Genomic DNA, 26272 nt, shown 5'->3' with positions numbered 1-26272 from the left:
ACGAAGCTGTGTTTAATTTAGTGCAAAGGTGAAACTTTGGCTGGGAAGATCAGAGCTTCATGGCTGGGTCACCAGAGTAACACCTCCCACGTGACTTTATCAATGGGTGGCCAATGAAAGCTTAGCTTGTTTTTTTTTCAATCTACACAAGCTTAGCTTTCAAAGCACAGAATCCTTTCTTCAGCCTTTGCTTTTATGCATGTTGGAAGCTGATCAGTGAGTGCATTGGTTTTTTCCCTATAGGTTGCTAGCATTCCCTGGAGGTATTGACAATTAATTGCTTGTTGGGAAAAGGCATTCATAAACAGGGGAAGAGATATCTTTCCTTGGTATTACATTTCAAAACCTGATTGGCTGCAAGGCTGACATGATTTATGTAAAGGCAAATACATTTAAATCCTTTACTGAAATATCTTAGCCTAGGATACCAGCAGTGAAGGGTCAAAAAGTCACTTTGACTTCCTCCCAACAAAAGCAACATAATTTTTCAGTGCACAGTACCAGAGTCCTGCAGTGCCTAACTGAATTCATTAATATCCACACCTGCTTCACGCTGCATTTAGTAGAGGCTCTATCCAGCTTCAAATGAAATCAATGGCTAAACGCCCATTGGTTTTAATAGTCCGGGATCAGGCCTCAAGGGAATTTTGTTATGCTAGCATATCTAGTTCAGGGTCTGAGGGTGGAATTTCATAGTTATTACACCAGAAACTCTTTATATGACCCAGGGAAAAAATGCTCTCTGTGGGGTAGAAAGATGGTTCTGCAGTTAAGAGACTGATCTAGGAATCCAAAACACTGGATTCATTTCCCAGCTCTACCAAAACTCCCTATGTGACCTTGGGCAAATGCCTTAATTGCTCTATGCCTCTATATTTACCTATAGGTAAAATAGGGATAATAGCACCTGCCTCCCTCACAGGAGTGTGGTGAGAGTAAATCTGTAGGTGAATGACTCAGGGGAAGTTGACATGACAGTGTTGTGGGCTGTGACTTTATTGCATCTGGGAAAGACACGCTATGCCAAAGGGAGAGTGCTGGCCTCTCGGCGTAATTACTCCCCCACAGTGAGAAGTGTAAGCTGCGTCAATTGGAGAGCCTATGCCGACCCCATAGCATCAGTGTGGATGGGAAATTTGCATCTCTTGAGGCAGAAGGGGCTTTTCACACCCCTGAGTGATGTAAGTTAGAGCAACTTAATGAGTAATATAGACCTGCCTTCAGGTGCTAGCGAAATGGTACTTTCTTGGAGCATTATAATAAAGTCTCCTTGCCATTATCGAGCTGTCCAGATGGGAACTAAAGAGGATGTGATACCTGTGTGCTGTAGGGGTATTAGAGGCAAGGTCTATTCACATCAGTCTTTCCCATTCACAGAAAGCGTAGATCAGCAGTCCTCAGACTTTTGAGCTCTCCCCCATCCTTTACCCTGTCTGCAGTCCCCTCCCCCTGCAGGGATTGGAGCTACAGCCCGCAGCCAAGGCTGGTGGCTGATGTGAGGCCAGGGTGTGAGCTGAGCTGTGCTGAAACTGTGGGTGGGGCCAGGAGCCGGTGATGTAGCTGGTGGCGGGACCAGAACGGGGCGGGGGGCAAGTGGCACTCCCTCTATGCCACTGTGGGGGCTGGGCTGGCCCTGCCATGCCTCCCTGGATGTTCCTTCATGCCCCCTTGGGGAGGGTCGCCTCACACTTTGGGGACCTCTGGCATCAATGAACATGAGCCATGGATAGAAGAACTAGGATAAATAGCTGCCAGAGATAAGATTAGGATGGAGTGAGCTTTCCATTGGTACAATCTATTGTCTATTACATGGGTCAACCAATCACCTTGGTATGAAATCACCACCTTGCCCATGCTTTCTAAGGGCTGCCTCTTTGTCATTACTTTCTAAACACTCTGGCTTTGTCTACACTGGCATGATTTTCTGGAAATGCTTAAAACGGAATACTATTCTGTTTTCAGTTTTTCCGGAAAAGGAGCGTTTACATTGGCAGGCTGCTTTTCCGGAAAAGCCCTTTTTCCGGAAAAGCATCTGTGGCCAATGTAGACGCGCTTTTCTGGAAAAGAGCCCTGATCGCCATTTTTGCAATCGGGGCTTTTTTCCGGAAAAGACTACTGGGCTGTCTACACTGGCCCTTTTCCGGAGCAGTGTTCCGGAATAAGGACTTATGCCCGAGCGGGAGCAGAATAGTTTTTTGGAATAGCGGCTGATTTTGTACAGTAGAGCATCGTTGCTTTTCTGCAAATTTAAGGGCCAGTGTAGATAGCTCGCAGCTTATTCCGGAAAAGCAGCTGATTTTCCGGAAGAAGTGGCCCAGTGTAGACACAGCCTACGAGGATCACTGCCTTTGTCTTCTAGGCTTGTTAAGGAATCATGGAGAAGGTAGATTTTAAAAGATAGGTGCCTTAAAATGTTTTCCAGATTTTGAATTTGGACACACAAACCAATTTGTAAGGTCACAATGAGAATGTGTATGGGAAACTGAATATGAGCATCCAAAATGCAAAATTTGGATGTCTTATTTTGTGCCACAGTGGAAAATTTGGCTTGGCTTTTTAGTCTCATGGCACTAGTACAGCCAAAGTGAGGGGGCCAAACTTTGCTGTTGCTGTAACCCTATTGATTTACCTCCATTGCTTGACACCCTCCATGACTGTCTCTTTCTGAAAGACAGTTGCAACTTCTCTAATCTGGAAGTCTTTTGCTCTCTGATGAATTGTCCAGTGTAAATGGAAGCAGAATCAGGAACATCTCTGTAAGGATCCCTCAAGGGGCCTTTCCTTTTATTCCTTTGTGTTCATTTTTATCCATAGCGTCTTCTGCAAAATCCATTATTTGAGTAGCTTTTGATACCAGTATAAGCTTCCTTGTATTGCAATCTGAGTGCTAACCATTGCCAGAAAGTGTAGTTGGTGCCTCAAAGTGTGAGTGGTGACAGTCACTTAGTCTGTGCTCAGAGAGATAGCTCATCGAAGAAGGGCCATTTTTAGAAAGGTATCTGCCAACACATTCTTCATTACGAGAGTGGTGTCTTCTGTCATTTGGATAATAACCTTTGAAATAACAGCCTTTAGCCCACAGTCTAGGGTATAGTATGTCTTCTAAGCAATATCCGTTTAGCTATTGAGGGTATGTTTATGTTTCTCTTCTAAAAAAAAGAGGGAAAAAAGGAAAAGGAAAAGAAGGGAATCTGAGGTTACTGTTTTGCTGGAAAAATGTCAAGACTGTATTGGCAATATCCCACTAAACCACAAGTTTATAGGAGAGAAAACAAAACCATTGGATTTTTCTATACTATGTCTATGTGCATTCTAAGAAAAATATGCACAGTATATGCCAATTATGCTCTTATTATAGCTGTGGTAATCATACATATGATTGAACACGCAGAAATACTACAACCTCATGCTGTCCATGAATGAAGGGAAAACAAATCTTTCTTATCCCTGGGTTCATGTAGTACACAGGAACACTATTGTTTTCTTTCTTTCTTTCTTTCTTTCTTTCTTTCTTTCTTTCTTTCTTTCTTTCTTTCTTTCTTTCTTTCTTTCTTTCTTTCTTTCTTTCTTTCTTTCTTCAGATGTGTTTCATTGTCTGTGGGAACATGTGTTTTACAGACCTGTCATGTGAAAGCTATTAAAAAGAGAAACTGGAGAAATAACAATAAGCCATGTAACTGTGGTATGTCTACTCCCCAAGTTCAACTGTTATGCTCCTGTTTTTAGTGGTGGTGAAACGGGATCGTACCAAACAGCATTAGCTTTTCTGCTGCAGTTTTTCATCAGGATACTTTGGATCTATAAAGAAGGCTATTAATATCATATTGCTGGCTTAAGAGATACGTTTTGGGGCCAAACTGACTAGTTTTTAAAATGCTTAGAGGGTGTAATGAAGATGAGCTGGAGCCACATGAGATTGCAAATAATTTGGTCAAGACTTAGATGAGCTGATAAGAGGGGTATCCTGAGACACTTATTGCATATTTCATTAATGTGTTGGAAAACAGACAACTCATAGCAGGCAGCCTAGGTCTCTGTGTGTTTAATATTACCAGCTCCTAATATTCTTTTAGAAAATCACACAAAATAACCTGAAACACTATGCCAAATTGTGGTTTTGGCTGTATTTGCCAAACAGAACAGAATTCATTCTCTCTCTCTGTGAATCATGTATTTAAGGCAATCAGAAAAAAAATAACTATGGATTAGAAAAATCTGTACAAATAAAATGAACAAACTCCAAAATGCATTACAAAACATAAGTTCCTTAGCTTGTTTACACACAAATGGAAATGTTTAAATTAGCCTTAGATTGTACCTTTCTGGACAAAATCTTTCACTAATTAATGGTTATGCTGTTTATGACAGCAATAAAACTTGACTCTAGGCAAATCAAGTCAAAACAATGGAGCAACATTTCTTAATTTAAGGGAAAAAATCTGCTAATTTTACAGTAGTGGGAGCGTAAACAAGAGCGTAAACATTTAACCCAGTCAGTGGTCAATAAATATTCCATGACAGCAGTAGGGCTAACAGTCCTGAGCTACATCTACATTGGCAAGATTTTGCGCAAATACTTATAACGCAAGAGTTTTTGTGTTAAAGTATTTGCACAAGAAAGCGTCTACACTGGCATGTGCGTTTGCGTAAGAGATGTGCTTTTGCGCAAAAGCATCCGTGCCAGTGTAGACGCTGTCTTGCGCAAGAAAGCTCCGATGACCATTTTAGCCATCGGGCTTTCTTGCACAAGAAATTCACGTTGCCTGTCTACACTGGCCTCTTGCACAAGAAGCACTGATTTCACACATTAGAACATCCATGTTCTTGTGCAAGAACTCCCTGCCAGTGTAGACAGGCAGCATGTTTTTGCGTAAAAGCGTGCACTTTTGTGCAAAATCATGCCAATATAGACACAGCCCTGGTGTTTTAGCAAAATGCCAACATTTTACTTACCTAAATGCTATCCTCCTGCAGTTTCAGCCAAACATTGTTTTTTGTTGCTGTGGTTTGCATCATGTCCCAAATTGTTGAATAGTGTTGCTACATTGTTAAATTGTTTTTGTTTCACTTCAGTGGGGTTGTAATTTCAGAGGTGGGAGATGAGTTTCCCGTAAGTATAATAAATCACTATGAAATAGGCATGTAAAATCCCGTTTAATTAGTTAACTGGTTAATACAGGTTTAATCAGTTAACCAATTAATCAGGATCCTGCTTCTGCCCCTGCACACGGGGCTACTGCTGCTGACCCCTCCCACATAGGGGGGTGGCAGTAGTAGGAGCTAGCAGTTCAGTCTGCAAGGGAAGTAGCTTCTGCTCCCAGTCTCTCCCCCCCCCCCCACGCCATGCAGAGCTGCCACGCCCAACCCTCCCCGCCACGCCTCCTGCTCCTGTTTCCCCCACTTCCCCCGCATGTGGGGCATCCAGCTTCTGCTCAGGGGCTGGCTTCTGACCACCGGGAGACTGGAGCAGCCCTCCATCCACAGCAGGCTGCTGGCGGGGGCTGCTCCTCAGTACCAGTTAACCAGTATGGGTGATGCTTACCAGATAACTGGTTAACCGGTTACCCATTCACATCCCTTCTTTGAAAGGTTTGTGAAGAGCCTTTGGATCACATGTACTGATTCTGCTGTCATTTAAGTCCACAGCAAATCACTTGTGGGAACTGAGGCACATAGAAGTTTTAAGTGGCCTGCCTGTACTCATCCAGGATGTGTGACACAACTGAGAAAGATTCCCATCCCCTACTGTAACTTCTAGACAATGCTCCATTCCTCTGAAGGAGCATTCTAATTGTTATGAATGAGTTACGCAAGTGCAATAATTCTAAGTTGTATTACCTTGTGCCATAAACCAGTTTCTATTGGTCTGTGACCCTATAGTGTACATCTGGTTTGACGTTCCAGCTATGAAGTGGAAATTAAGGTCTTTAAAATAGTGTTTAAAAACATATAGCTCACGATTACTGCCAGTAGGACCTGATGTGGTTTCACCAGCTATTGTGGATGGGTGGATAGATGCTGTGTTTCACTAGCATTCAAAAAGTCTTCAAAGAAAGGCAACTGTAACAATATTTACATCGTTCCTCCTTCCCTTATTTATTCTCGGATCTGGACTTCCAACACTCCAGTCATCTGAAGAAGTGGGTTGTGCCCACGAAAGCTCGTGATACCATCTACATGTTTTGTTAGTCTTTCAAGTGCTACTAGACTATTTGTTATTTTTTAAGTTTTTCCTGTTAACAGATTAACTCAGCTACCCCTCTGAACATGTTTACATCCTTTGTCCACATTGGCCAGCCAAACTGTGTTGGTATCCCTTTAAGACACAAAGGTCTATTAACCGTGGAAATATAGTTTTGTTTTGTTTAAACATTGTATCAAAGCAAGTGTAGATGGGCCTCAGCCTGGTCAATATGGCAGGAAAAGCTTGACCTGAAATGAATAGTTTATTGTTTGTTTATTCAGTAACTCCTCCTGCAGCCCTGCTGAACTCAGCTTCCAACAGGCCATGTCAGAGAGGTGTTTCAGTGCTGTGCTCACAGCACCAGATGCTCTGTGGGGAATAGTGTCATATTCTTTTCCATGACTTCTTGTAGTGGGGCTGCTGTTGCCATTCATCCCTGTAAGTTAATATTTGCTATGTGCAAGCTTCAGTGGGACCATGCAGCATGGACACCTTATAACCATAGCAGAATACATGCTTTTCCGCAGGAGAAACTTTGTAAAACAGTTCCCATCACTTGGAAACTCATTAGGAAAGAAAGAAAAGTTGTGCTGAGTTGGGTTTTTGGGAGGTCTCGTGGTTGCTTTTTGTTTGTACTTGTCCATGTTACTTATTTTGTTTTGTTTTGTTTTGTTTTGTTTTGTTTTCTGTTGTTTGTCTTTGCTTTCCCCAAGCCGGCCTGCCCTTTCTGATCATTGAAACCAGCACAATCCAGCCATACCAACGAGGGTTTTACTGCCATGACGAGAGTATCAAGTACCCTTTGAAAAAGGCCGAGACGATTAATGATGCCGTGCTGTGTGCTGCAGGGATTCTCATTGCCATCCTTGCTGTAAGTAGAACCAGTCAGATTTTTCTGACAGCGCTGTATGTTTGCCATCTCCTGAGCACAAACAGGCCCATTGATGGTAGGGACAACTGCCCTGGGTCCAGCAATTCAAAGGGGTCCGGGGCTCCAGCTGCTGCTGCTGCTACTGTGGCAGTAGTATCAGCAAACACCCTGGGCCCTTTAAATTGCTGCTGTAGCCTTGGATGGTGCACTCCAAATGGTGCTACGGGGGCGGTCCAGAGGCGCTGAGGACAGACTATCCCAGCCCTTCTGCTTGAGGCCCCGCCCCTTCTAGGCATGTGGAACTGCTCTTTCCCTTACCTAGGGATCCAGTGAATCTGTCAGCTGGCGTGGCAGGGTAACGCTGTCCAGGAACCTGTCGATGCTCCCAGACAGTGTGCCAGTCAACGCAAAAAGCCTGTTAGTCTCTGCTCAACAATTAATTGAGAAGGCTTGGGAGTTAGGACTGCATCTTGAACAAGTTAAAAAAAATCTATTACAACAGCAACAAGAACAGGATGGCATTGGTAATCAGATATGAAGCCTTTCACCCCTGTGTCAGTTCAGAATCAGGCCAGGTGAGTGACTGAAACTCATTACTAATCAAAGGCAGTACGGTGTCCTTTGTGTGTTTGACCAGTGGCTCATAATTTGGTGGGTAAGTGAGGGTTGATTTGCACCATTTGTAGCAGAAGATCGCCCCATTTCAAGTGCCACTGCACTAATGAGCACAAATCTGTACTCAGACCAAGCAGAGAAACTAAGGGCTTGTCTCCATTGCGACTGGACTGCACTGTAACTTTCTCGCTCACAGGTGTGAAAAAACAACCCCCTCCATGCGCAGCAAGTTACAGCACTTTAAAGTGCCAGTGTAAACAGGCTCCCGGCTGTTTACCTACAAGCGGGGGGAGCTCTTTCCCAGCCCTGGTACTGTGACCATTCTGCTGTGTTAAAGCATGTGTTAAAGCACTGCCCTAGCTGCTCTTTAAACTTAAGAGTCGTAGAACAAATGAACACAGTATTTATCCTGGAACGGGAAGGGACCTCAAGAGGTCATCAAATCCAATCCGCTGCCCCCCCCGGCAGGACCAAACGCCATCTAAAGCAGGGGTGGGGAATCTAAGGCTCACCCCCAGCTTTCCTGGATCCGGCCCCTGATGCTCAGGGCTTCCCCTCCCCCCTCCCAGCATTGGATATCAGTGGGGCTGGAACACACAAAATCTACTAGTCTGAGTTGCCCTAATCTCTGATGTGTGAGGGGAATGTGGAGAGAGTCTTTCTCCTTCTCAGTCGGGGGCCACATCAGTGAGGTTTTTTGTGTCTCCCTCGACTGACTTTTCTGTGCATCAGCAGCCCCCGACCCAGAAAATGGTTTCCACCCCTGATCTAGATCATCCCTGATAGATGCCTATCTAACCTGCTCTGAAATATCTCAAGTGATGGAGATTCCACAATCTCCCCAGGCAATTTATTCCAGTGCTTAGCCGTCCTAGCCCTTAGGAAGTTTTCCTAATGTCCAACCTAAACCTCCCTTAGCAGTGTAGACAAAGCCTAAAAAGTCCAAAGTCTGCTTCCATACTGCTGAAACCAGGGAGTTTTGACTTTTAAATGGAAATTACAGAGACTAGCCGACTTACCATTTCAGATTGTCAGCCTAGGGAAGAGTCGTCCTCCCAATGTGCCTTTCTGTGTGCATGAGGCTTAAGTTTCCCATGCTGTTAACCAGCTTCTACATCACACACACAAATCTGCAGCCACGTGTAACTGAAAACTTAGAGCAGAATGAGCAAGATTACTTCTAAAGCAAGTAAACAAGTCAAACCATTTAGGCAAGCCCTGCAAAAGTTACACAATAAGATACATGCAGTTCATGTTTCAGGGAGCATTCTTTGTACACGCAAAAAGATTTAGTGCCAATAAGGATTTGGCATGTCGTGTCCACATTTAAGAAATTGCTGTGGTATTTACATAGCCCACATTTCAAGCAGTTTTAAAAAAGGGGTTATACCCTTGCAGCCAGCTGCTGCATGGAAAAGTTTCCGAGGCATTATTAGGCTTTAATAAATAGTAAGCTAGACACATAATAAAGTGTAGTTCTGCTGCTCTGATCTGATTTGTGTCGCCTTTCTGATTGCTTTTGATTTTTTTTTCATATCAAATTTCCCACTGCTGTGTGAAGGGATTATGTTGTGTGTGAACATATTTGCGTTGTTTCAGCAAATGGACCAAATCCAACCCTGGAAGAGTCAGCTGGCTTGAGGCTCCTAACCGCAGTACATTCGTTAGCTATTTACTAAAAGCACTTCGAGCTAAACACATAACAGCAAGCCCCACTACGCTCCCATCACAGTGTTCTACTAAAATTTGACAGGTGTCTGTCATGCCATCAGGAAAAGCTGAAATGATGTGCAGTTTGTTATTGAAAAACAAGGTAATGCCTTTGAAGGTGGCAGATCCTTACCCTAACCCTAACCCTAACCCTAACCCTAAAAGGAAAAAATGCCTTTTCCTGCAATGGAAAAGAATATCTGGGGATCTCTTTGATGTGGGGGCATCCATTGGTGACACAACATGGTCTGCACCAGCTGCTCCACCCTTTCCCATCTTGATGGAGGGGGTCTGGACAGAATTTGCCCTAAGGAATTCCCCAGCCGCACACTGGCCCCAGGCAAGTGTTACTGGCCAGGAAAAGTTAAAGCAACCTGCAGTCTGCTCTAACATGGAGTGGGTGCCAGACCCAAGCTCCCCAGGACTAAGAAAGTGCAAAAGGTGAAATTAAGCCACTTTCTTCCTCTTCCCCACAGGCTTGGCACTGAGCATGAGTTCTAGCCCTAAAATTTCACATGCAGGGTTCTAGTCCCTAAATTTTATTTGAATATTTATATAAAGATGCCCCTCCCCATCATTTCTGTATGAGAAGTGCCTAAGTTTCCTGCTTTTAGTATAGCTTACTTAGGTTTATCCTTAAGAATTACTTTTATAACAGTCCTTTGCTTAGTTCTGTCAGCTAAAGTAACTGTATTGTGGGAGGGTAGGTTAAGGGACAGAAATTATTTTAAGCTTTTATTTTCCCCTTGCTTTCACTCTTTGACCTGTGAACGCAGTAATGTCAGATAACTTAAGCACGCCTAAGCTTTATACTGTTGATTCATGCGGACACTGGTGGTTCAAACAGTAAATGGTGCTCATGAGATTTCCTTTCTCCAACAGAGGCTATAGTTGGAAATTGATCAGAATCATGACATTGTCCGTTTGATTAGAAGGTTCATGCACTCTGGGCAGAATTCACTTTGCCTGCATAAAGCCAGAGCTGTTGCATGGATGAAGCGCAGGTGGTATGTGGGGAGAGGTGGACATGAAGGAGAAATGGCAGGGAGAGAGCTGTTTAAGTGAAATAGACTTCCAGTGGGAGCTGCATGAAAAACAGATGGGCAGCTGCTATGCAAGTTTGTGGGATACAGTATCAGGCTTTGTCTACCATTGATCTAAGTTACGCAACTTCAGCTACGTAAATAACGTAGCTGAAGTTAGCCTACTTAGGCCTGCGTACCACTGTGTCTTCACTGTGGCAAGTCAACAGCTGACGTTCTCCCACTGAATCTGCTTACTCTTCTCATTTTGGTGAAGTCAACAAGAAAGTGCTTGGCAGTCGATTTATCATGTCTATAGTAGACACAATAAATCAAACCCCACTGGATTGGTCACTGCTCATCGATCCTTCCTGTAGTGAAGTCATGTCCTAAGTCATAGCCCCTCTTTACCACTTTCAGATAAATGTGAATCCTGTGTACCCTCCCTGTGCTCTGGCCCCATCATTGTCTTACCCACTAGCCTTTTCACAGCCATAAGGAGAGAGCTTAGCTTGCACTGTGTGCTAGCTTGGGGCTTAAGCTATACCAAGGGGCCCTGTTCTGACCCTGGGCACTGGGATGAATTTTGTCCTATGCATTTTTCCTTCAGGGAAATGCTTCAGACGTACTTCAGTATTACTGTCTGATCCTTTCAGCAGTGATTACAGCTACATTATAGTCAGTGTAATGATCGGAAATGACCCTTAGTAGAACTCTCTCTCCTGTCAATGGGAGTCAGGGGTGTATAGGTTGAGGACAGTGTATGACTCGTGTTGTGTCAGACAGATGGCTGATTTCTTCTCAAAATCATCCTTTGGCTTGCTTTTTCCCATTTCCAAGAGAATTATCGGTTAGTTCCCCTCCCTTCCTTACTCCTCCCCAAACAGAATTGAAATGAAGCCAGGTTTCAGTTTTTATGGATTGCAGCATCGTTTGCCAACCAGTTTATTCATAGAGCCAGGGGCAAACAGACCCAATAATTCTCTGCCTCTCTTTTCAAAAGTGAAAGTGGAAAAAAAAATCTATAAACAAAAAGGAATTTTACCCTACAGGTGAATTACCGCCAAGTATGGAAAAGCCATAAAATAAAACGGGGAAAAAACCCCCTCATTTTCATGTTACTGCCTGACATACCGTCATGTCGGCTCCATGCAGAATCTGCTTCTGATCAGCAATAAGCCAGTGGCAAATACAAGAGTTGGAACTGAAATTGGAAACATAATCAACAGACTATTTAATCCATCAAGTTTCTAACATGAAATGGCAGGTCAATTAAAAAGAAAAAAAGTTTTCCTGAAAGAAATGGATGTTTTCTATGTAGGTTTCACTTCACTCACAACAAAAGTAACTTAGTAAGGAAAATACAAAAGCTCAGTTATTTGTAGCTGAGTGATACAAATGGCTAACAAGAGATTTATAGAAGAGATTTTTTTTTTGCAGAATATGTGGAAAATTCAAGTCATTCTGACCTCTTTCTCAGATGTAACCCACATATCAGAATTTTTGTAGCATAATATGAATTCCTTCCAAATCCATAATGCCCCAGTATTTCTCTTTTCATTTGGAATGTTTGATTTTTCAAAGCCATGACTGTAGGTCAGGGCAATTTGGGATTTGGCAATAAATAAAATAAAAACAATGTCATGCTCCTAACTCCGAGCTTGAAATAGTGACACTGACAGAATCGTTAGGTCAGAGTGAAAGTTGTAGGTTGTGTTTTATGTGCCTTGAAGTTTTGTGCTGGTTTTCTGCACAGTGTGAATTGCACCCTCTGATCTTGTGTGAGGCCACAAACCCATTTCACACAGATCATTGAAATAGTGGTAACAACTAGCAATCACTTCCAGCAAAGTTTGGATTTGAAACTGTGCTCTAGGAATAAAACATTGTTTATTCCATTTCCTGGGCCCCCTTATACTGTTGTTCAAACTCAACTTCATGGACTGTCCGGTCTTTTTTAAAAAAAAAACAAGATCAGTTTTCTAGCTCAGCCAGTTTATAAGAATACAAATGTAGATAGTCAGATACTTTATATTTCAATGTTAAGTGCTCCCATTTGGCAAGACACAGAAAAACAATACCTTGGAGACCAAACTGATTAGAAAGACCTAGGAAGTGTAATTACTGGGGCAACTGGATAATTGATGATAATTACATATAAAACTTTCACTTGATCAGAAAGATTGCAGAAGAGTCACTAGAGAGAAAAAATGGCATTTATTTCTTACTAGTGACTGTGGTAAATGTTTCTAGCAGTTCAAACTGGGAAATTCTCTATATGCCACATGCAAATTATTTGCTGGAGACACAAGTCAGAAAAGGAGATTAATACCTTTAAGACTTGTTTGTTCAGGATGAAGTTTCAGTTTGTGTACATCTGTGCTAAATTAGTTTTCTAAGTCCCTCTTTATCAGGGAGAGCATTGCCAAAACCCAACTTCCCTGCGTTTTAGCTTTCCATTAACATTCAGCCATGATTTTAACTAAGTGGGGAGGGGTCATGACTACCCAGCAGTGTGTTAGCAGGAGACTGAAGTCTCCAATTTACAATCTGCTACATCTGTGCAATTACCAAGACCACCAGCAGTGAGAAAAAATATTAATCCCTAGTCTTTGTTGGTCCCCGTTTAAAATGATCACATGTCTAAGCTTTAAAGGGATTCATTTGTGAACTCTGAAAATAATGGTACATGCTGTGGTATCATGTATCATCCTTAATTTATTTTCCCTCTACAGTTCTAGGCCTTATGAGATGTAGGCACCTCTTCCCTGTATGATTATATGCACCCAGCCATCAAAGAAAGTTGCAGTAAGCAGTTGGGGTGAGATATCCTTCTGCAGTACAGTGGCAGACCTTAACTATGAGAGTGGCACTCTCCACAGGCCATATTTTTGGGTATATTGATGTAAGGCTGACAGGCAGAACTGAAGTTAGGACCTCTAGAGTTTCGTGCGAGGGCCGCTACAGCTTGAGCTATGAAGCCAGCTGGCTCTCAGCTACCGCTGTAGAGCAGGGGTGGGCAATAATTTTTGACCAGGGGCCACATCAGAAATTTTTGAAGTGTCCCAGGGGTGCCCTAGAAAGGGCGGGGCCTCAGGAGGAAGCGGAGGGGCCAGGACACTTTGAAGCTTCCCTGCCCACAGACTCTGACCCTGAATGGTCTCCGGGTGGGGGAGTGTGCAAAGCCTTTGCCCCCTCCTCTTTCCCCTCCCAAGAGAACCACCAGCTGTTCTGAACAGTTAGCGGTTCCCTCTAGGTGCTCATGCTGCTGGGGGTGGAAGTAGACTTTGCATGCTCCCCCTCCTGCCCCCACCCTGGGGTCCAGGGGAAGCATGCAAAGTCTGCCCCCACCCTGCAAGGGAGCATCTCACTTAGAGTTACCCACTAGCTGAGCAGCAGTTAGTGGTTGACTCTTAAGTGCTGAGCCCCTTGAAGGTGGGAGGAGACTTTGCAGGCTTCCTCCCACCCCCAGGTCCTGATTGGCCTGGGGGTGGGGGTAGCGTGAAGTCTCTCACTCCCTGCTCTCTGGCATGCGATGCTTAGAGTCAACTGCCAGGGTTGACTCTAAGGGTATGTCTACACTACCACCCTAGTTCGAACTAGGGTGGTAATGTAGTCAACCGGAGTTGCAAATGAAGCCCAGGATTTGAATTTCCCGGGCTTCATTTGCATATTGCCGGGCGCCGCCATTTTTAAATGTCCGCTAGTTCGGACTCCGTGCCCCGCGGCTACATGCAGCATGAACTAGGTAGTTCGGACTAGGCTTCCTATTCCGAACTACCGTTACTCCTCGTTTCATCAAAGAACTCCACGAGGAGTAACGGTCATTTAAAAATGGCGGCGCCCGGCAATATGCAAATGAAGCCCGGGAAATTCAAATCCCGGGCTTCATTTGCAACTCTGGTTGACTACATTACCACCCTAGTTCGAACTAGGGTGGTAGTGTAGACATACCCTAAGTGCTGTGTGTACCCTGATTGGTCTGGGGGAGGGGAGTAGCAGGATCTTTGTAGGCCGAATCAACCTGCTTGGCGGGACAGATCTGGCCTGCGGAAGCCCTTTTGCCTACCCCTGCTGTAAACAAACTTATTCGCTCTCTGTAAGTGCTCTAAGTGACACTACATGGGACAGTGCACCGCATGTAGCAAGTGTCTGGGTTACATCGACAGCACCAGTGGCACAGCTATCTATACCTTTACCACTGTAGCATTTCCTCGATAGATAAAAAGGTTTTTCTATTAGTGTACGTAAGCCACTTCCCTGAGCAGCAGTAGCTACCCTAGTGGTTAGGTTGGCTTAACTATAGCGAGGTCAGTCTAAATTGTACATGAGGAACAGGGCTTTGTGTGTAGTGGAAATAGATTCCTGAGTGCCCTCAAAACCCACAACGGATTCCTAAACCGCCCATTCACAGATAAATGAGCCTACACAGAGACAAACTGAAATGGTAGTGGCAGGGAGAAGAGATGCTCCAAACTACAATTAGAAAGCACAAGTGTCCTTTCCATGATACAAATGCTGCAGGAGTGATGCTCAGGTATTCTTCTTTGGTCTTCGTGCAAATATATTTCCTGGCTCCCAGACTGCATGTAAAGATAGTCCAAAATCTAGATAAGCCACCATCTGCAGAGCATTTGGATTCCATAGGGATTACAAATGACTCTGGAACATGTCAGCTGCAAGACCCTAGACAACCTCAGTCAAGCCCATAGGGAATTTGAAACTAATATTCTTTTGTAAAAAATATCTGTGGCTTGTAAACTTTCCATGGCAGGTCTTTCTCCAAGAAGTATGGAAGTATATGTGCCTCCTTCCAGCATTTTATTTCTTTTTACTTCCCTTTGATAAAGCCTGCATAGCTATCGTTTCAGTGACTTTAGGTCAACTTTTGTTTTTCAAGCCATGGTACTCAAGAGTTCAAGCCATGATAGAGTTTCATCTCCTCTTAGCCTAATTGCAATACTTTTCCAGTTTATTAGTTTCCAAATGTTGTGCCAAGTTTCTAAAAAGGTAGGCAGGGGAGAATTCTCTTCTGCATGGAGTTGGCTGGCTGCCATGCTGTGAAGAATATTGCTAGCTGTTTCAGAAAGGGATTAGCATGAAGGCATTTTCCCTGACAGTTAAACTTATATATCACAATGCTGCTGACTGGAACAGAAAGGGGAGTGCGGGAGGAAAAAAAACACCTCATTTTATTACTCAGGTATAAAAACATTGAAAGTAATGAATAAAATCCTAAAGCTGTAAATTTGAAACTCCAAAACTAGGTGTGTAACGTGACGGAACAATTTAAGCCTTTGCCTCTTTTGGAGAGGTGAGACATTTGGACTTCATTTCACAGCCTGATTTTCATTAAATTGCCTTTTAAGAGTTGGGATTACAAGAAGCCAGGTCCTCTGGTTCATAACTATGATTTATGACAACATTGTCAAATCCACAACGCTCCCCCTCCAGGTGGTACAAGAAATACATAATTTGCTGCTTAATAACAGCAAGGACCATTAGAACTCCCAGGAAAGTCCCTGTATTTATGGAAGCTTTCTAGGATTTAAATTGAGTCTGGCCACTGCAAATTTTGGGCCATATTCTGAATACTTTGAGGATCTTAGAATCTGATTCTGTGTGTTCATTTTTTAAAGTTATGATTGATAACAAAAATGTTATTATTTTTGCTATATGGAATTTAATATAGTGACTGGCCCTATCAAGGAACCTTGATTCTTTCATCTCCAATATTAGGGGTATGAATTGAATTTTAATTTCAGTTTGGGGGAGCTGCAGCATTTGAAGTCAATGCAGTTATTCTAGCTTTACACCAACATACCCGAGAGCAGAAATTGATCAAATGAATTTAGCTTGGCCTTGGAATTTTTCCTTATATTTAAAAGAAAAATGTTGGTCTTGATTTCTGGAAAGTATAAGGAAAAATGGGAAGTTTAGGAAAGAGAATTCCAAATGGTGAGATCTTGTAGTTCCAGCTTGTCATGGTGGAAGCTCTGTGACTTGAGATGTTTAGAACAAGAAAAAGCAAATCAGTGTAAATTATACAAAATATAATTAGAGAATAATTTGCACTAGCCTGGGGAAGAACAGAACAACCTGGCAGGTGTTTTTCATCTTGGATATCTATGATTCCATGACCATCCCTCAAGTACAAAGGTTTCTTTAGAACTTAAGGTATCCCTGGTTTGACCAACTTCTGCTTCATCCATGTGTGACAAAAACTAAATGGACATTTCTGGAAAGGAGAGTATATACAGGTCTGCTGTTTGCTTTCCTGTTGTGGACAGGCTGCCTGCTTTCTGCATCAACAACACAGAGAAAAGAGTAGGGAATGCTTTCATATCCCAGCATCACACACACGTACATGCAGCAAAAGGGTGAAAATGTTGTAATCCAATGGGGTTTTGGTATGGTACGAGCAGTAGCATTCCTAGGGCTCTCTGTCTTGCTCACTGATTCAGGCCAAGTGAGAACTTCATACGAAGTATTCACCTTTTGGAATCATTTGCTATTATTTTGGACCACAACTGCATTGTGTATCTTGCTATGTCCATGTAGCAAGTGTCTAGTCACTGATACATTGATGCCAAATCATTTAGGTCTGCCTGACTGCCTTTGTTGACTCAGTAATATCAGATATCTAGAATTTACATGCAAAAGAGGTTAGATCCATTTCTTCATGTCTCTGGACATGTCATTGTTACCTGCAGGCTAACAGAGGGGGAGAGAGAGAGACTGGGTAAATGCCATTTTACAATGCTCTCTTCGATAAACCAAAGTATTTTTTGCCCCATCTTGCATTCTGAGGTAGAATCATAATTCTGAGATATAATGAAATCTAATAGCTTTCTGATGGGCAAATGTTCTTGGAATTCCATCAATATTTATTTAACTTGAGTTTGCTTTTAAGAAGGATTCGCGGATAAATATGTATTTTCAGAAACATGCTTGTCGTCTGTGTATGAAACAAAAATTCTCTGACTAGAAGTGCTAATATGCATCTGGCCTGAAGCCTGCAGTAATTAATGGACCTCTGAAATACTTGAATGCAGGACCATGTGTAGTTTCTTAACAAATGCTCATTTATTCTGAGATTTTGTTGTGTAGTTGCATTTTTACCTCATATGACCTCTTACTGCAACATATGTTTTTTATTTATCATTGTTTTAAATCCCTCCCTCAGATCATAATAGGAGAATTTTACCGGATTCACTACTTAAAGGAGAAGTCTCGGTCCTTCATCCAGAACCCATACGTGGCAGCTCTCTACAAACAAGTAGGCTGTTTTGCCTTTGGCTGTGCCATCAGCCAGTCCTTCACAGACATTGCCAAAGTGTCCGTCGGGCGCTTGAGACCTCATTTCCTGAACGTTTGTGATCCAGACTTTTCAGTACTCAACTGCTCTAAAGGCTACATTCAAAACTACACCTGTAGGGGAAATGACAGTAAAGTTCAGGAAGCCAGGTGAGAGGTGTTTCTTTGACAATATGGCTGGGGAGGAAGGTTGTGTCTACCAAAATAGTGTCTCACAAAATACTCCGTCTGCTGGCAGTGGATCATTTGGAAACTTCCTTCTCTGGGAAGACTGTCACTGAGTTACCCTTAACTGGCAATTTCCCTATGGAGTTATTGAACTCTGCTGAGTAATACTTCTCCTTCTTTCTACTAACTCCTACACCATTGTTTCATGAGTGGTTACTCAATGTGGGAATGTACCATCAGAGCTGACTTCACTGGTAAGTGATTTGGATCTGCAGGGCAATACATCCTTTCCTTTGTGTGAAGAAAACAGCCACCAGTGCCAGGAACTCTTTTTTAAAGTCTTCATGTTTAATGTTGATAATTTATCCTGGGTGAACTTTAGACTTAATGCATCTGGATTGGCATTTATCTTTATTTCTGTTGAAATTCCCCACTATTAGGAGTTAGTCTGTAAGTTTCCCGTCTGCTGAGTGTGTAACAGTTCATAGCTGTGAGCCTCCAAAAACAGGCCGGGAAAGGAAAGCAGCCCCATGATTTTTCACCTTTTGATCCATTGAAGAAATAATTTGCTGCTGGTCTGGTTGTCATATCACCATGCCTAGCTGTAGGGTTGGGATGGGGGAGGAGCCAGTGCTTGGTACAAACTCTTCCCTCAATTCACTCTCCACAGGCTGGGTATAGGGGAGCAGCAGCCCCAAAAAGGTTGCTTCCCCACCCACAATGCAGCCAGACCACACAGAAAAATAAGGGTGTACCTTGCATCTCTTAAGTCCTCTGTTGTCAGAGGCAGGTCATAGTCCTGCTTCTTGAATATTCATAGGCAGGTTCAATCTTAATATTACAATGGCTGGTTTATACTCATTCTCTGTCTTACAGGAAATCCTTCTTCTCTGGTCACGCCTCCTTCTCGCTCTACACCATGCTTTATTTGGTGGTGAGTACTATCAATTTTTTGCTAGTCTAACCTGTTTCCAAACTGCGGTGTCCCCACATGGGACGCTCACCCCCACTTGTAGCAATTTGGCAGCTGATTACATTACTCTGATTACATCAGGAGACTGCCTGGACTGAATCAAAAACTGCCATTAAAAACTCAAAAATACTTGAACTTTATAGCAATGTTTGGTCTTGTGATTCCTGACATTGCTGTCTGGCTGCACCAGGATTGTTACCAAGGGTATGTCTGTAGTACCAAGTTTTGCAAAGGTCGATTAAACAAAAATCGCCAGAGGGTATTTACGCTTGCTCCCACTGTTAACAGATCATGTCCACTCTGGGAGCACTATCAGTGACCATGTGAGTGACCTGTTGTGGGAAGGAAGAGCTGATTCCTGCACATCTTGGGATTCACCCTGTTCTCCCACAGCTTCCTCAGCAGCCAGAAGCAGCATCATGAGTAGCTCCATGAGCTCTCCTTGCTGAGGAGTGTCCAAGCAGCACAACAGCTTTTCCTCTTCCCCCGCAGCAGTAGTCTGCCTGCTGCTGTGTTCCTAATGCAGAGCAGAACAGGAGCAGTCCAATGGTTTGCTTCTTGTTTGTTCCCCAAATGTAGCAGCTCACTCAGCTGTCAGATACCTCCTGGAGCTTTGGCAGGGGAGAGGTGCACGCCTGGAGGAAAGCAGAGACCAAAGCTGAGCACAACTATGAGGCATTGTGGGATACTAGCAGAAGCCAGTTCTGTCAACAAAGCAAACAGCAGAGTCTGTTCTGGCTCTTTGTGGGCCTTAAAGGGTTCAGAAAAGAAAAAAGTGTATCGAAGGGCTGGAATTTTTTGTTGCATTGCAGTGTGTATGTTCTTGCTGTTTTGTCACCAAAGGCAGGTTTTGGCAACAAAACCTCGTAGTGTAGACAAAGCCCAAAAGTCTCCAGGTGAATCCTGCATTCCTTGCTCGAACTCCCACTGACCTTAACAAGAGTTTGGGGTGAGCCAAACAAGGAAGCTGAATTGCCAAAGATCAATGCACAGGGGCTTTATTTAGGCTTGTATTAGGCAGCATGCTCTGTTCTCTGCAATTGATGAATAAAGAACCCTAACTAGTTACTTCTATAGGCTAAACTCTGGTTTTCATCTCACATTTGGGGCCAAATCTGAAAGCAAAGCAGGTGAGCTGGCATGCCCACACAGTCTGATCCAAAACTGTGGGCTGGCCTGTTTTTCTTTGCCAATGAAAAATGGTTCTGCCCTTCCTCTACTCCGCCCCTGAATAAAGCACTGTGCCAAGGTGCTTCCTGCCTTTAGCACTCATGAAACAACCCAGTACAGGTCAGTTCTGGGAGGAACTACAGTCATGTTTTTTGGAAAGGGGATATGGACAGTGATTTGTGTAAAAAATAATTAGGAAAAAGGTTTTTGGAAACTTTCAAAGATTTGCGGCCCCCATATCTCCTGTAACCTTAGATTGGAAACCAAAGAAAGAGCCCTGCACTTATGAAAACATTAAACATGAACATTTATTTGTCTATGAACTGCATCTCTCCCCTACCCTCAACCCCTTTGCTTTGCCATCTGAAAAGAGAAATTACCACTACTCGCTCCTGGTTTTTAATCTCTGGGTTTTAACCCCTCCTATATTGGAAGCAGATTCTGTAACGTAATTACTGGGGGTTTAGACAGTGTTTGGTGGGAGGGTTTTTTTTTAAATGGGGGGTTTCTATTAATTTATTTCCTCATTTTCTTTTTTCTTGACTTGAAACATTTCACTTTTATTCTGTAAACATTTACACCATTTCCTCTCAGTGACGTTAAAACAACGTTGTCAGTGAGCGGCTGAGGATATGCGATGCGAAAGAAATTGGACATTTCCTCCCTTTTCCTCTCCCCCAAAACGGGGGTTAATGTTATGTGTGTGTGTAAGAGAGGGAGAGCCTGAATGACTGTTTTGTTTTACCCATCAGCAAAAATCACTACTTCAGTTTTCCATGAAACAGTAACTCCCCCAACCTCCGCATTCCTTTCATGAGTGATTTCTATGTATATACCCCTGAATGCAGAACTTTAATTAAAGTTAACAGGTTAAAAGTTCCTTTGCAGTGTTGGGAGAGGGGGGGAATCATTCATAATGTCAAAGCCAATGCCGTGATGCTTCACAGAAATCTAAGCCCTTAATGGCTGATTTGCAAAACTTTCCAAACTGCGCTTGGAAGCCATTGCTTGCCATGAGTATTAAATAGGGTTCTGCAGGAAGTCAAATAGGTCATTTCTCAGATTTGGTTTTAGGAAACTATAAGGACTGGCAACTTTAATTAAACAGATGACTAGCTTTGGCAGAACAATAAGCAAGATTGGTGCTGTGTTTGATCCCATCGTTACATTCTTTGCTAGATTCTGCCACTGCCCTTTCAAGGCTTCTGCTGATCCTGCTACCACAAAGAAGTAATTTGCTCTCTTATGCCTGGTCTACACTAGGAGTTTAGATCACATTTAGCCATGTAAGGTCGATTTTCTAAACAACGAGCCCTCACTATCAAGTCTGTTTCATCAACTTTAAGGGCTGTTAAAGTGGATTTTAGTTCTCCTGTTTTCACGGGGAGTGATGCCAAATTCGACCTTGCATGGTTGACTTTACGGTAGTGTAGCCGTAGCATTGGTGCTTTCTTTATTAACATATACATGGACAAATCTGGAAGTGCTGACTCAGGCAAGTCCTCTCTTCCCCCCGGAGATGTGCCGGGTATCTTCAGTAAAAGCCAGGGATTCAGCTCAGCACCTCTCAGGATTTCTGCCCAGTTGGGTTCAATAGAAGTTGACTCAAGCTCTCTGGGTGTATCCCTCCTATGTTAAAAGCACTGGGTGGGTTGTTTTATTCTCACAGACCTTACCAGGTTCTTTTCTGTGAGGCTTACCCAGCAAGTTAGAAAGAAAAAAGCAGTGGAGTGGGAACTCAGATACACAGGATGGGCCTGACCATGTAAATGCTGCATGCACTGGGTTCCCTGCAGAGGCCAGAGGCAGGCCTGGAGATGGCATCTTGCATAAGATGCTCCGACGAGCCTTTAGGAACAGTGCTTTGCCCCAGTGCCATATATTTTTCTCCTCGCTCCATAATAAGTTCACTTGTGGTTTTTAGCCACTTCCCTGTATTTGGGGTAGCGCACAGCTGAATAATCGCAGCCAGCAAGCTTTCTGCTAGACTCCTCTGGGGAGGGGATCTACCGGCAAATGCACTGGGGGCAGGGCAGGGAGAGACCTCGCCGGGTCCTGGGGGAGCCCACTCTGGGCCTCCAGAAGGAGTGGAGCCTCAGGCAGAAGGGTGCGACTGGGCTAGCCTCCCCCAGCCACCTTCAGCACCCCCAAAGCTGCAGGGAGTGCACTGCTGGGGGCTCCGGCAGCGATTTAAAGGGTCCAGGGCTTTGTACGCTGCTAAGAGTCCCAGGCAGAGTTCCCACTAAGGTGTGCGCCTGCATAGCCATGCACAAAAAATTCTTCTCCCGCCCACCTCCTCTGGAAGTGCTGACTCAGGCAAGTCCTCCCTCCCCTGGAGATGTGCCGGGTATCTTCAATAAAAGCCAGGGATTCAGCTCTGCACCTCTCAAGATTTCTGCCCAGTTGGGTTCCATAGAAGTTGACTCAAGCTCTCTGGGTTTATCCCTCCCACTCCGGTAGGCAGGGCCGGCTGAGACAACATGGGGAGGGAGCCACAGGGACAAAGGGGCTTGAGACTGGCCGTGGCTGTGTGGCGGGGGAGGGTGGTGTGCTCCAGTGTCTGAGGTTGCCACGTGGCAGGAGGAGCTAGGGCCTGTTTTGTCGGCTGGAGCTGGGAACGGGACCTGCTGCATAGTGGGGGGAGGGGGGACAGGGTGTCTGCTCCGGTAGCTGGGAATGGGACATGCTGCGTGGCGGGCGGGGTAGGAGGCTTTGCTCCGGCAGCCAGCAACGTGTGCGAGTTAATAACTGGGGTGCCACAGTGGCACACATCCAAACCAGCGCACAGGGCCTCAATATTAGTGCACAAGCCAAAACTCACTCTGCTCATGGTTGGAAAATCTTAGCGGGAACACTGGTCCTGAGCCCTTTTAAACTGCCAGGCACCGAGGCATTTGTCCCGTTTGCCCTCCTATTGGTGGCCCTGACTGGGGGACAGGGCCCCAGCTGCAGTACTTAATAGGCATCAGTGATACCTCAGAGGGAAAGCCAGATTGTGGCTATGGTGCACACCCACCGTAATCAAGCTCTGATTTCTCTTCCCCGTCTCTGCCCCTGCCCTTCCCATTTCCCTCATATGGAAGCACTTTGGCTGTCAGCGCTCTGCAGCGTCTGCCTCTCTCCCCCAACCCACCAGAGACTGAAAACAAAACATTGCAGAAGCTGGCTTTTGACCGGGACAGCGTATGTCCTCTAAGACTGCAGTCTGCAAGGCACCGACCTCTGCTCGTTGGCTGGGATATAACAAGCTGACCTGCGACACTGGATTGTTCCCTTTATCCCTCTGGAGAGAGGATTACGGGCCCAGAATTCACAGAAGTTTTTAAGGCTTGAAACGCCAAGCTAGGACTGGTAGCGGGAACAGTGAGGCCATAGGTTCAACTGTTGCACTCACAGAGCTGGGGCAAAAATGATACTGAAGAGTTTAACAGACATAGAAGAGAGCTAGGAAAAAAGAAGCGGAGGTGGAGTTGTGTATAGTGTGTGTCTGATGTCAGGAAGTCAGTCCTTTTCTCTGTCATTCCACATCTTGGGTTTGTTTAGCTTAGAAAAGAGAAGATTGAGGGGGGACATGATAGCAGTTTTCAGGTATCTAAAAGGGTGTCATAAGGAGGAGGGTGAAAACTTGTTCATCTTGGCCTATGAGGATAGAACAAGAAGCAATGGGCTTAAACTGCAGCAAGGGAGGTTTAGGTTGAACATTAGGAAAAAGTTTCTGTCAGGGTAGTCAAACACTGGAATAAATTGCCCAGAGAGGTTGTGGAATCCCCATCTCTGGAGATATTTAAGAGTAGGTTAGATAAATGTCTATCAGGGATGGTCTAGACAGTATTTGGTCCTGCCATGAGGGCAGGGGACTGGACTCGATGACCTCTCGAGGTCCGTTCCAGTCCTAGTATTCTATGAGTCTATGATCTTCCTGCCAGTGGATTTAAGGGATCCCAGAGAGAGAGAGAGAGATTTTCTGCAACCAGTAGCATAATGAAAATGTACTACGCCAGGCACAACATCCATTGTACCAAAACGCTGATAATGGTAGAAAAACTAATGAGATTGTATTAGCGGGCATTAAAAAACCCTCTCTCTTTCACAGATGACTGGGTGAGAGGAGCTTTTTTTGTAAGACCGGTTTGAAACACTGCTAAATCCCCGCTAAGCACTACTGTTGCCTGCTTGAGGAGGCCTGGGCATCAGTTCTCTTGATATAAACAAATTGTTTATAACTGAGAAGCTGTTTAGCAAATGTTTGGCTCTTGCACTGCTCAGGGCTGCTCATGTGATAGGAGGCTTGGCAGGGGTCCATGAAAGAGGGAACTGGCTGCATTTTTTCAGGCATCTCCTGCAGGTTGGAGGTCATTAGTCACTGGGTCCTTTTTTTATATAGACATGCTCGGACAAATTTATGGGGGCTTAGTGAACAATACAGAATTCTCACTCAGCATTCAGCCAAGTATCTCACTCTTAAATGATTAGTTTCAGGAGACCATCAAGAAGTGGTGCTTGTGGGTGGGTGGGTAGGTACTTCAAAGAATTCATTGATCTGCAAAATCCTCAATACAAATATGTACAGTTCATGAAAACCTTCCTTCTCAAGGGTCTATGCCTCAAACTCACTAGGGAATACATACTGGTATGGAGAAAAACATACCAAAAACTGACCAACATCAATTTTACAAAACGTCCAAATTTCGTGGTGTCCAAGAACACAGTGGATTTAAGATTCCAGAAGGTATACCTGATTGATTGCCCCAGTCTGTCATTTATCCTCAGAAATGACCCTCAGTAGTAATAGCAGTACAAGCTCCTCCCCACAGTTCGTGACCGATGTGCTTCAACTTTGACCTGGAGAGAATAACCCTGGAAATAAGAAGATGGAACAGTCCTTGGTTTCCTTGCTGATGCTGCCAACTAGTGTGAATTGGAGTGACTCTTTTCCCCCAATGAGAACATTTATCCACTAAGAACTGGACTGATAAAATATACAAATGGGGCTCAGAGTTGTGTCACTATTCACCCCTATTAGTGAACTAGGAATTAACATCACCTGCTCTGTATACTGTAACAATTTACAAAGGGAAATGACTCTCTGGAAATCCTGTTTGTACTAATTTTTCTTGCCTTGTCACCAGCTGTCTAAGTAAAACCTTATTGTAATTTGTATAGTGGGATGGGTAAAAGGGAGATTCTCCATTTAGCAAACACAGCTATATGGTTTCCCCCACACCTTTTGGTTTAGAAATGGTCAAGAAGATTTGATTGTAGTTGAGTGCATACTCGAGGGCTGTGTCTACACTGCACCCCTTTTCTGGAAAAGGGATGCAGATGAGACAAGTCGGAATTGCAAATGAAGCGGGGATTTAAATATCCCCCGCTTCATTTGTATAAACATGGCTACCGCTTTTTTCCGGCAAAGCCCCGAGCAAAAAAAAAGCGGTAGCCATGTTTATACAAATGAAGCGGGGGATATTTAAATCCCCGCTTCATTTGCAATTCTGACTTGTCTCATCTGCATCCCTTTTCCGGAAAAGGGGTGCAGTGTAGACACAGCCTGGGTGTGTCTTTATTAGGGGGAAAAGAAGATGTCTTCTGTCAGGGATGATCTAGATGGTGCTTAGTCTTGCTGTGAGGACAGGGGACTGGACTTGATTCCTTCCTGAGGTCCCTTCCAGTTCTAGTATTCTATGATTTTATGATTCACTTAGATTAACCTTCAGTAGGTTAAGGTGATTTGTAGTTTTCACAGGAGTTACCGGGTCAAGTTAAAGAATTCTTTGCCCCACTTGATCTGCACTAGGATTTTAGTTCCTAGTAGTTAACCCAAGAACACACCTTTTTTCCTCTCTCTAGTGGACACAAGGCATAAGGGTGCAACTGTGAAGATCAGATAAGGCCCATAAGGATGTTGAACTGTGAGATGCAGATGGCCTGTACCATAGGACTTTTCAGCCCATGTGGATCATAGAGCTGAGCACAAGGGGGCGGAAGGGGGAACCTGGTAGGTTCTAGAGCAGTCGTTAGCCTGAAGTAACATCCTTGGAGTAGCTGGGTTGATACGCTGATACCCTGGCTCTGGGCTGAAGGGGCAATTCTATTCCTCAAGCCCTGACGAAGGCTTCAGCTTTGTGCTGGGAATCAGGGTTTCACATGGGGTGTGTCTAAACTACATGGCTCCATCGATGGAGCCATGTAGATTAGGCTGATCGGCAAAGGGAAATGAAGCCGCAATTTAAATAATCGTGGCT

The 26272-nt window shown here is 44.1% G+C and overlaps 1 protein-coding gene across 1 annotated transcript in view; it reads left to right on the top strand.

Moving 5' to 3' along the window:
• Window positions 1–26272, top strand: part of PLPP3 (phospholipid phosphatase 3) — a 78473-nt gene that overhangs the window by 32424 nt on the left and 19777 nt on the right. Inside the window, exons 2-4 of the mRNA XM_075936053.1 lie at window positions 6898–7055; window positions 17589–17869; window positions 18764–18821. Of these exons, the coding sequence (XP_075792168.1) occupies window positions 6898–7055; window positions 17589–17869; window positions 18764–18821 (497 nt within the window). The remainder of the gene's footprint in view (window positions 1–6897; window positions 7056–17588; window positions 17870–18763; window positions 18822–26272) is intronic.

This window comes from Pelodiscus sinensis, chromosome 9 (genome assembly GCF_049634645.1).
Source record: "Pelodiscus sinensis isolate JC-2024 chromosome 9, ASM4963464v1, whole genome shotgun sequence".
NCBI lineage: Eukaryota > Metazoa > Chordata > Testudines > Trionychidae > Pelodiscus > Pelodiscus sinensis.
Note: the sequence above shows the minus strand (reverse complement) of the source record. Positions and strands in the feature narration are given on the sequence as shown.